Below are 12,702 nucleotides of genomic sequence, written 5' to 3' on the forward strand. Positions count from 1 at the left end.
GTCTGAGGCACATAGAGGGTAAGCAATTGTTCAGGGTTATAGAACTGGTGTGAGAGTTAGGAAAAGCACTGTCATCTTCTGTGTTGCTTGTCCTTTCTCAGTTACTTAGCTGAGAATAAATTTAGCTGAAACTTAGTTGAAATAAATTGAGGGGGTTTCTGTTTAATAGTTAAAAACTCCATTAAAACTTTGGGGAAACTTGTATGAGCGTACTCACAAAAATTCATACATAGTTTGTATTACAGTTTTTGACACCAAATAGTGTAGCTTAAAACAAAAAAAGCAGTTTAAGTGAAATAATTAGTTTTATCCTTTTATTTATATATATGTATATGTATGTGTGTGTGTGTGTGTGTGTGTGTGTGTGTATATATATGTGTGTGTGTGTGTATATATATATATATATATATATAAAATGGGGTGGTTTTTTGTTTTTACTTTGGTCTTATAAGAATGCTACCAGATCCTTGGTTTTAAAACAAGTTTATTTGTCATACCTGCTGTTCTTTTCTGCCTACACATCCACTTCCCCATCCCCCAGTCTCCCTTTCTGCCCTTTTTAATTTAATACTTATTTCTGAAGAGAAACATCGAGGTCATTGTTTCTGTGGTTATCTAATGCTGATAAAGCATGTGGTAACAAAGTGGAACACAAGTTTTGGGACAGTTAGATAAAGAAATGGAACAGTTTAATATTTCTTTATTTTGATAAAAGTTTACCTTGTGATAATAATTGCTGGTTCAAGTTGCAAAAGGGGACAATTTACTAGATATCTTAAATTTAAAAACTATTTTGGGTTCTTGAACATTACTAAAGATTTTTGGCATTTTAATCGCAGAAACCTTCATTTTTCTTTGTCCTTTTTAGGCAACAGCTGAACAGATTCGCCTCGCTCAAATGATCTACGATAAGAATGATGCAGACTTTGAAGACAAAGTAAAACAGGTACATTACAGAAGTTCTCGTCCTAGTCTTAATGTGTATTTTCTAGAGTTTTAAATTATACTGTAAAATGAATATAGGATTAATATTAGCCAAGATTCATGGAAATACTGAAAAAGTATCCCTTGTAAAATGTTTAAACATGGGAAATTATTTTTTAAGTGGCCAAAGATATCTGTGAATTGATATTTTCATTGCTCTTAAACATTGCTAAATATTCAGCTTAGTTAACTATTCCCTGGCTGCTTGTTCAGGGTACCTTTTCAAACTTAACACATAAGGCATAAATTACTCTCATTGATAAAATAAATTCCTACTAATTGGAGAGGGAAGTAACTTGTAAATTTGATTTGTACCTACTACTTCTGGATTTTGCAGAATTTAATTTTGAATTGTGTTCAAAAACATAAGCCCATAAGAAGAATTTTCATGTTTAAAGTCTTTATCAAAGTCTTCTTTTGTTCTGGAGGGATCTTTGTTAAATGAGGGGACTGAGCTAAATGATTTTCAGGTTCCCTTTCATCTCTAAATCACCCATGAAGTGGAAGGAGGATAGTAGAATAGATTAGGAACCAAAATTCAAGAGTATGTTTTACAAGAAATACACTTGGAACAGATAAGAGTTAAAATAAAAGACTGGAATAGAATCTGTTATGCTTCAGCAGAAGTTTTAAAAAAAAAGTCAGGAGTAGCAACCATGATTTCTAAGCAAAAGCAAAAATTGACCTAATTAAAAGATAATTGGGGAAACTACATTTTGCTAAAAAGTAACATAGATAGTACAGTAATATAACTCCTAACATATACACCTAATAGCATAATCCTCATTCTTGTTTGTTTTAGTGAGGCAGTTGGGGTTAAGTGACTTGCCTAGGGTCACACAGCTAGTAAGTGTTAATTGTCTGAGGTAGGGTTTGAACTCAGGTACTTCTGACTCCAGGGCCGGTGCTCTATCCACTGCACCACCTAGCTGCCCCATGATCCTCATTCTTGAAAGCAAAGATTTTTTAGTTATTGGAAGAAATAGATAGTATAATTATACTTGTGGAGTACTTCAGTTTGCCTCTCTCAGACCTAGATACATATAACCATAAAATAAAAGGAAGTTAAGGAGATGAATAGAATTTTAGAAAAGTTAGGTAAGATAGATTTGAGAATGTTGACTGGCAATAGAAAGGTGTTTACATATGTTTTTCAGCTATGTGTAGCATCTTCCCCCAAATCAAGCAACTATTAGGAGCTATTTTGTCCAGCTATATGTCAATAAAACTGACAATGTGTTAGGGCATAAAAAACTCTCAAACAGATGCAGAAAAAAGCAGAATTATTAAATGCATCTTTTTCTGGCCATAATGCAATAAAAATGAGCCAGATAACTAATCACAAATGATGATTTCACATGGCACAGTGGATGGAGTGTGGGCCTGTAGTCAGGAAGTCAAGTTCGGTCTCAGATACTTATTAGCTGTGTGACCCTGGACAAATCACTTAATCCAGTTTGCCTGTTTCCTCTTTTGTAAAATGAACTGAAGAAGGAAATGGCAAACAACTTCAGTACCCTACCAAGAAAACTTCAAATGGAGTCACAGAGAGTCAGAAATGATTGAACAATAACAATGATAATGAGACAACATACCAAGATTTGCTGAATGCAGCCAAAGCATTACTTAAATTTATATCTCTAAACACTTAAATATATTAAAAGAAAGATCAATACATTAGGCATGCAACTTAAAAAAGACTTAGAAAAACAACAAATCCCTCCTCCCCCCAATTAAATACCAAGATTAAAATCCTGAAAATCAAGAGATTTAATAAGATTCGAAGTTTTTTTAAAAACTGAGCTAGTAAATAGAACCAGGATCTGGTTTTATGGGAAGGAAAGACCAATAAAATAGACAAACCATTGACTAAATTAATTAAAAAGAAAATAAAAAGAACAAAACGAAATTCCCAGTGTCAAAAAATGAGAAGGATGAATGCATAACCAGGGAAGATGTACTCAATTATAAGGATCTATTTTCCCCATCTATATGCCAATAAAACTGATGATATTAATGAAATGGATGCATATTTACAAAACATAAATTGTCCAGATTAACAGAAGAGAAATAGAATATTAAAATGACCCTGGCTTAGAAAAAGAAATTTAACAAGTCATAAACTCTCTTAAGAAAAAAAGCAGATGGTTTTACAAGCAAATTCTACCAAACATTGAAGAATAATCAATTCTTGCTACTTTTTTTTTTTTTAAGTGAGGCAGTTGGGGTTAAATGACTTGCCCAGGGTCACACAGCTAGTAAGTGTTAAGTGTCTGAGGCCAGATTTGAACTCAGGTACTCCTGACTCCAGGGCCGGTGCTCTATGCATTGAGCCACCTAGCCGCCCCCGAAGAATAATTAATTCTAATACTATATAAAATGAAAAAAATAGGTAAGGTAGCGGTTCTACAAAATTCCTTCTATGATTCAAATTTAGTTTTGATATGTAAAGCAGGGAAGGAAAACTATTGACCAATTTTCCAAATGAATATTGATGCAAAAATGTAAAATAAAACAACAGGGAGATTACAACAGTATATCACAGCTATCATATTCTCTAACCATGCAGGATAGAAATTCAGAGAGCAAACCTATAAACATAATTGACCATATCAGTAATTAAAAACAAAAATTAAAATAGAAGCAGAAAAAAGTTTTTTGACAAAATACATCCATTCCTATTAAAAACACTAGAAAGTATAGGAATAAATGGAGCTTTTCTTAAAATAAGTTTTAACTGTCTAAAACGAAGTGCAAGCATCCAGAATGGGAATCAACTTTCCTATAAGCTCAGAGTTGAAGCAAGGCTGTCCATCATCACCACAATTATTCATTATTCTACTAGAAATGCTAGAAAAGTAAAAAGGTAGGGAAAGAAAGTGAAGGATGAAGAATAGGTAATGAGGAAACAAAACTACCACTCTTTTCAGGTATATAATAATGATTTATTTACAGGATCCTAGAGAGCCAAACTGGTTGAAAGAAGAACTTGAGCAAAATTGTAGGATATAAAATAAACCCATACAAATGATCAGCATTTTTGTATGTTACCAACAAAACCCAGTCAGAAGATAAATTCCTTTTAACATAATTGCAGAGACTAAAAATGTGAGAGTTTTCCTGCCAAGACACACACAGAAACAATATAAATACAAATTATAAAACACTTCACATGAATAAAAACAAATAAATAATTGAATAAATATCAATTACTCATGGTTAAGCTGAGCTAATTTATTAAATTGTTGGTACTTCCTAAATTAAATTACTCATTCAGTCCCATACCAACCTATCAAAGAATTAATTATTTTATAGAGTTGGAAAAAAATAATCCATCTGGAGCAACAAAAGTTCAGGGATATAAAGGGGAATCAATGAAAAAAAGATAAAAGCAAAGGAAGGGGACCTACCAATAACAGATTTCAAACGATATTACAATAATCATCCAAACAATTTGCTATTGAATGAGAAATAAAGTGGAACAGATTAGGTACACAGTATTTTTTTTAAAAATGAGTGCAGTAATTTTATATCCAATAAACCCAAATATCCCAGCTACTAGGGCAAGAACTCACTATTTGACAAAAACTGCTGGGAAAACTGGAAAGTAGTCTGGCAAAAACCAGGCAGAGACTAACATCTCACACTGTATACCAAGATAAGCTAAAAATGTGTGCATGATTTCAACATAAGCAAATTAGTGGGATGGTTGAAGAAATTAACTGTCAGATCAATGGATAAGGAAGAGTTCATGACCATACAAGGGATAGAGAGATTCATGGGAGGTAAAATGGAGTTTTTTGATACAAAATCAATGCAGGTTAAAACAAGAAAGGCAGGAAATTGGGAGAGGAAAATCTTTGCAGGAAGTTTTCTGATTAAGGTCTCATTTCTGAATTAGTGTAACTGGGCCATATGTATGTGTAAAAGTTCATATGAATAGAGGACAAAATCAAAGCTCTTAAGAGTCACATGAAAACAGTGCTCTAAACCATTAATAGACTAATGCAAATTAAAACTCTGAAAAACCTCTTCATAACCATCAGAGTGGCTAACATGCCAGAAAAGGAAAATGACAAATACTGGAGAGGATGTGAAAAAGCAAGCAGGTATACTGGATTGTTAAGTGCAGCTAGGAGCTAGTCTAAGTATTCTGGAGAGCAATTTAAAATTTCCCAAAATGGCCATAAAACTGAGTACTCTTTGACCCAGCAATACTAAGCCTGGGAAGACTTGTATGAACTGATAAGAAGTGAAGTGAGCAGAACCAGAGAGAACAATTTATACAATAGCAATATTGTAAAGATAATTAACTGTGAAAAAACTTAGTAACTCAGATTAATACAGTGATTTAGCACAGTTGCAAAGAAGCCAGGGTGAAAAATGTTGTCCACCTCCAGACTGAGAACTGATGTACTCAGAGTGCATCTTTTCCTTTTTCTTTTTGGATGGGTGGGGGAAACATGACTGATGTGAAAATGTTTTGCTTGACTTCCTATATGTAATGATTATTGTGTTTCTTGCCTTCTTAATGGAGGAAGAGAATTTTTTTGTGCAAAATTTTTATTTTTAGGTATTTGCACCTCATTTCTAATAATTTATTTTATTAATTTGTCATTTTATAAACATCAAGAACTACTAGCCTGTGTTCTCACTGTTCCCTCTGTAGAAAACCTTTAAAGTTGTACAGAAATTCAGAGCATCTTAATAAGAGTTTTAGTAGGGAACAGAGCTTCATCAAGTGATTTAGTGATCGAGTGATCATTGGTTACAAAATACTGATTTGCTAAGAAGGTAGCAGTAGTCTCTTAGATATATTTCCCTCCCATACATTAAGATTAAAGGGTACATTGGAAGATGTAAAAGCAGAATAAGCTGTTCATTGACCTTCTATAAACAAGCATCAACTTAGCCACAAAATGGGGGGCGGTGCTCACCAAACCTATTTGTTGCTGTGATAGAGGATACATCAGCATAGAGTCCAGGTGGAAAAGAGATTCCCTGTGTTTGGTGAGGTTCTCCCATTGTCCTTCTTTGTTCATGTCACTGTGCATCAAGCTCAGAATATTGCAGGGCCTCCTCAAAGATCTATACTCTAAGGGGATAATAAGTCAAAGAGGTTTGGCCTGATTATTCTTACAAGAAACACCCAGTTGGGGGCAGCTAAGGGGCACTGCAGTGGATAAAGCACCAGCCCTGGATTCAGGAGCACCTGAGTTCAAATCCAGCCTCAGACACTTGACACTTACTAGCTGTGTGACCCTGGGCAAGTCACTTAATCCTCATTGCCCCATGCCAAAAAAAAAGAAAAGAAAAGAAAAGAAAAAGGAAAGAAAGAAATACCCAGTGGATGAAGAATTGTCTATTGCACAGATTACAATATACATCTGAATGACACACCCTAGACCTAGAGTGCTTGTTCAACAAAATTTGTATCTGAGGTAGAAAGTACAAATGGGATGAAGCTCCCCAATTTCTGATATCACACATCAAATTTGTTAGGTTAAAAAAAATTACCTCAACTAATTTCCCCCCCCCCTTCTCCCTTCCTCTTTTTTTTTTTTTTTTTTATTTTAGTGAGGCAGTTGGGGTTAAGTGACTTGCCCAGGGTCGCACAGCTAGTAAGTGTTAAGGGTCTGAGGCTGGATTTGAACTCAGGTCCTCCTGAATCCAGGGCCAGTGCTCTATCTGCTGCCCCACCTCAACTAATTTTTACAGTTATTTGTTGATCTTTTCTTTTTCTTTTTCTTTTTTTTTTTTGGTGAGGCAATTGGGGTTAAGTGACTTGCCCCAGGGTCACACAGCTAGTAAGTGTCAAGGATCTGAGGTCGGATTTGAACTCAGGTACTCCTGAATCCAGGGCCAGTGCTCTATCCACTGCACCACCTAGCTGCCCCTGTTTGTTGATCTTAAATGAAATTTACTGTAAATATGTGGTGTGAGGTAGGGATTGAAGCTTAGTATTTTGTAATATCATCTAATTTTCCTAACAATTTTCATTGAATAATGGGGGTTAAGTGACTTGCCAAGGTCACACACCTAGTGAGTATCAAGTGTCTGAGACCCGACTTGAACTCGTGTCCTCCTGAATCCAAGGCTGGTGCTTTTCCCACTGTGCCACCTAGCTGCCCCCTTCAATTTCTTTTTATAAGATAGTATTATTTAAGAACTCTAGTTCCTCTCTTTTTTAAATCAAATTAACCATTTGTTTATTACTTTTTTCACAAAACGAGCTCCTAGTTTTATTTATTAGTTTAATGGCTTTCTGTACATTTTATTAATCTCTACTTTGATTTTCAGGATTTTTCATTTGGTGTTTAGTTGGGGATTAAAACATTTTTTCCCCCTAGTTTTTTAGTTGCTTGCTCTATTCTCTCTCTCCCTTTTTCTCAAATTATATCCCTCTTCCTCACCCTTTGTTTCTTTCTTTTGAGATCATTCCAACAGAATTCACTCATATCCATGCCTTCTGTCCATGTAAACTCCTTCTAAAGGCCCTAATAATGATAATTTTTTTGGTATTACATAAATCATCTTCCCATATAGGAATGTAAACAGTTTAACTTTATTGTAACTCTTATGATTACTTTTCCATGTTTACTTTTTTAAGCTTTAAATTTTATTTTAAAGGTCTTCATGTGTGCCTTTAGAGTTTAGTGCTCAGATGTTTCATAAATTTATTGCAAATGTGTAATATTTCTAGAATTTTTCCCTATTTTTAAAAATAGTTGATTTATCTTTTTGGGGGGGGGGTGAGGCAATTGGGGTTAAGTGACTTGCCCAGGGTCACACAGCTAGTAATTGTTGTGTCTGAGGCCCGATTTGAACTCAGGTCCTCCTGAATCCAGGGCCAGTGCTCTATTCACTGCGCCATCTAGCTGCCCCGTTGATTTATCTTTAACCTTTCAATAATCTGTTTTTGTTAATATTAAATTTTTCTTGCTAAATGTATCATCTTGCCATTTGTGAAGTACTTAACAATGCTTTTATTCCTTTAATTTTTTTTAATAGTCTGTCATTATAGTTAGCAGTAATAAATTGTCAAATGAAGTTAGCTACATTAAAGAGTGTTCTATACCTGGATTTTAATAATAATAATAGTTGGAATTTCTTTAGTGCTTTAAAGTTTATAAAGTATATATTTTTGACAAAATACAGCGTCCATTTCTATTAAAAACAGTAAAGAGCATAGGAATAAAAGGAGCTTACTTAAAATAAGTTATTTATCTAAAACCATCAGCAAGCATTATCTATAATGGAGATAAGGTAGAAGCCTTCCCCATACAGAGGTGAAGCAAGGATGCCTATTATTACCTCTTACTGTACTAGAAATGTTAGCTATAGCAATAAGAGAAGAAAAATAAATTAAAGGAATTAGAATAGGTAATAAGGAAACAAAACTATCACTCTTTGCAGTTGATATGATATTATTCTTAGAAAATCCTAGAGAATAAACTACTTTAGCAAAGTTGCAGGATACAAAATAAACCCACATAAATCATCAGCATTTCTATATATTACCAAAAAGTCCAGCAACAACAGATAGAAAGAAAAATTCTTTTAAAATAACTGTGGCCAAGAGAAACACAGAAACTATATGACCAGAACTTCAAAACATTTTAAACACAAATAAAGATAGATCTAAATAATTGGAAAAATATTAATTATTCATAGGCAGCCTGAGCCAATATAATAAAAATGACAATCCTATTTAAGTTAATTTATTTAGTGCTATACCAATCAAACTATCAAAAATATTTTATTGATCTAGAAAAAATAATAACAAAGTTCATCTGGAAAAACAAAAGTTCAAAAATATTATGAGAATCAATGAAAAAAATTCAAAAAGGTCTAGCGGTACTAGATCTCAAACTATACTATAAAGTGGTAATTATCAAAACAATCTGGTACTGGCTAGGAAATAGAGAGGTGGATCAGTGGAAGGGAATAGGTACAAATTATACTATAGTAAATGACTATAGTAATCTAGTGCATGATAAACTCAAAGATCCAAGCTTTTGGAACAAAAACTCATTATTTGCTGGGAAAACTAGAAAACAGTATGGCAGTGTAGACCAGCATCTCATACCATAGACTAAAATAAGGTCATAATGGGTACATAATTTACACATAAAGGATGATGCCATAAGCAGATTAAGAGAGTATGGAATCATTTATCTGTCAGATTTAACGGCAGAGGAAGAATTTAGGACCAAAGAAGATAGAGTAAAACAAAATGTAAAATAGATCATTTTGATTATATAAAATTGAAAAGTTTTTTGTACAAACAAAACTACTGTAACCAAGATTACAAGGGAAAGTCGTTCCCCAATTGATAAATGGTCAAAGAATGTGAACAAACAGTTTTCAGACAAAGAAATCAAAGCTATCTATAATCATATGAAAAAATGCTCTAGATCACTATTGATCAGAGAAATGCAAATAAAAACAACTCTGAGGTATCACCTCACACCTATCAGAGTGTGGCAAGTATAACAAAAATGGAAAATATTGGGTGTTGGAGGGGATGTGGAAAAGCTGGAATGTTAATCTACTCTTGGTGTAATTGTCAAAAGTTCCAACTGTTTTGGAGAATATAGCCCAAAGGGCTATAGAACTGTGCATACCCTTTGATACAGCAATTTCACTGCTAGGTTTATATCCCAAAGACTTCCCCAAAAAGAGAAAAAGACCTATTTGTACAAAAGCATTTATATCAGCTTTTTGTGGTGGCTAAGAATTGGAAATTAAAGGAATACCCATCAATTGGGGGATGGCTAAACAAGCTGTGGTATATGATGGTGATGGAATGTTATTTTGCTATAAGAAATGACAAGCATGATGATTTCAGAAAGGCCTGGAAAGACATGTATGAACTGATAGAGTGAAGTGAGCAAAACCAAGACAACATTGTACTCAGAGACAGCAATATTGTTTGATGAAGAACTGTGAATGACTTAACCATTCTCAGCAATACAACAATCCAAGACAATCCCAAAGGACTATTGATGAAACTTACTATTCAGTTCCAAAGAGAGAACTGATATTGATGGAAGACAGACTGAAGCATGCTGTTTTTAATTTTCTTTCATTTTTTTCTCTTTTATTCAAGTTTTCTTATACAAAATGACTAATATGGTAATGTTTCACATAAGTGTACATGTATAACCTATATCTGATTGCTTACCATCTCAGGGAAGGGGAGGGAAGGAAGGAGAGATAAAAATTGGAACCCAAAACTATAAAAAAAATGGCGCAGTGGATAGAGCACCGGCCCTGGATTTAGGAGGACCTGAATTAAAATCCAGCTTCAGACACTTGACAGGGTCACTTAACCCTCATTGCCACCCCCATTCCTCCCAATCACCTTGTCAAGCTGTTCATTTTGGAGGCACAAAGTAATGAAGAACATGATCAGATAATGAAATTGAGTTGAGAAGGGATCACAAGGATTTGTCATTGATATCCCTGCCACTTAACTCTCTTTGTGAAACCTCATGAAAGTAGATTACAACTTTTGGAAAGATTGTTCACACAACAGTTTGGCTAGTGTGTTCTAGAAAGTCAAGGTTATGGAGGCAGTGCTAGGGTATGGAATGAGACTCAGAAAGCCATGACATAGTGATTCGTTAACGTAATATTTTGGGGCAGCCTTGTGACGAAGTGGATAAAGCACTGGCCCTGGATATGACTAAGTTCACATCCAGCCTCAGTCACTTGACACTTACTAGCTGTGTGACCCTGGGCAAGTCACTTAACCCTCATTGCTTGGGGCTCCCCCCCCCCATGTAATCTTTTTTTGGTTCTTTGGTTTGGGTTTTTTTTTTTCCCCTGGTGTGTGTGTGTGTGTGTGTGTGTGTGTGTGTGTGTGTGTGTGTGTGTGTGTGTGTGTGTGCGCGCGCGCGCGCGCTTTTTTTTTGTTTGTTTTTATTGTTTTGGTTTGTTTTGGTTTTTGTGGGGCAAGCAGGGTTGTGACTTGCCCAGGGTCACACAGGTAGTAAGTGTCAAGTGTCTGAAGCCGGATTTGAATTCAGGTCCTCCTGAATCCAGGGTCAGTGCTCCATCCACTGTGCCACCTATCTGCCCCCTTAACATGAAATCTTAAAACCCCCTTTAGTATTTAATTGATGAATTCCATGCAACCAAGTATTTAGTAACCTTTGAAAAGAAATGCACCTTGCTAATGTGCGAATTCTGGACTAAGTTATGAATCAAGGGCTTTATTTTTGTTTTTAAAATTTATTAATGGGGAGGTTGGAGTGGCAGCTTAATGAAATTTTTTGAAAAAAGGGAATGCACCAAGAAATGGACTTTCATTGAAGGGGTCACAGGTTGGGGAGATGGCATTATCAAATTTGGATGGGGAACTGGTCTGTCTTTGGAGTACTTAAAGCTATAAGCAAAGGGGTTTGTTGGCAACAAAAAGCTATACTTGTTCTAATTGAAATCTTGGAAGGCTACATCTTCACATAGCCTACTATGTGAACTACAACTAGGTTACTGAAGTTTGGCTGTGCAAGGATAAAGGGCATGTAGGCTTAAAGGTCAATTGAAAATACTATTTTGTGTCACTGTATGATCATTTGTCATGAAGTACACAGATGAATCTAGAAATCAAAAATTATTTGAGCTCTTGAGAATAGTTTGTTAAAATTTAACTAATTTGTGCTTTTTTCATAGCTTATGGAAGTAACAGGGAAAAACCAGGATGAGTCTATAGTGGCCCTGCATGATTGCAATGGTGATGTGAACAGGGCGATCAACATCTTGCTGGAAGGGAATTCAGACACGGTAGGTATTAGTTTATAAAATGCTTGTAGAGTATTTTCAGTTGCTTTTGGGGGAGGGGCGGATAGTAAAATGTTATCATTTTAAGTGTGTGATGAAATAATGAGATTTAGCAGATACTCAAACACCCACCTGGAGATTAATCTAGACTGATTGAATCAAGTGAGAGTGATTAACTGCTGATTAGCTTACTTCAAGTTAACTAGATTGTAATCACACCTTGAGAACACCTTCAGAACCAATGGATTTGGATGATGCCAACCAATCAGCTTGAAGCAGTGTGTAAGGACCGCCTCTGTTCCAGACCTTTATAAAGCTTCCACAGGCAGTTTGCTGGAGAGAGTTCCTGATTGAAGCAGGCTTGTGGCAAAGGACTTGAGGAAGAACCAGACCAGGCTGGAACTCTAGGCTAAATAGGCTTTTTTCTTAACTTTCTGAACTCCATGGGAATATCTGTATGCTTTAATAAATGTTTAATGCCCAAGGACTGGTGCTAAAGCTTCTAATTTAAGGTGACCACAATTTAGATTTTAAACATCACAAGTGCAAGCACTGTAGAATTTAAGTAGGCTATATTGGCTTCATTCAACTCATTTCCTGGGTTGCTGTGGGTTTTTTTTGTTTTTTTAAAGATGATTTTGGGGCTGCTATCTAAGTCTCAGTTGTTGAGATAAATAATTCAAGTCCTGTCAGACCCACCTCCCAATAGGTTTTTTTCCCAAGTGAATTTGTACCTTTTCTCCCAAGTTTCTCTCTATTTCCCACTATAGCAAATGAAACATTTCAGAGTAATATCTTTTGTGATATTGAGGAGTCCTAATTTTGTAAACTTATTTTTTTTCTCCAGAGTCCCTGTATCCTTAACCTTAAGTTTTTTGTTGCCTTTTTTCTGATAGTTATAGGAAAAATTTAGGGACCAGTAATTTATTT

The 12,702-nt window shown here is 35.0% G+C and overlaps 1 protein-coding gene across 1 annotated transcript in view; it reads left to right on the forward strand.

The window, feature by feature from the left end:
• Positions 1–12,702, forward strand: part of UBAP2 (ubiquitin associated protein 2) — a 145,190-nt gene that overhangs the window by 40,171 nt on the left and 92,317 nt on the right. Inside the window, 2 exon segments of the mRNA XM_043997667.1 lie at positions 869–946; positions 11,665–11,775. Coding sequence (XP_043853602.1) covers positions 869–946; positions 11,665–11,775 — 189 coding nt within the window.

The sequence above is a fragment of the Dromiciops gliroides genome, chromosome 1 (assembly GCF_019393635.1).
Source record: "Dromiciops gliroides isolate mDroGli1 chromosome 1, mDroGli1.pri, whole genome shotgun sequence".
Taxonomy (NCBI): domain Eukaryota; kingdom Metazoa; phylum Chordata; class Mammalia; order Microbiotheria; family Microbiotheriidae; genus Dromiciops; species Dromiciops gliroides.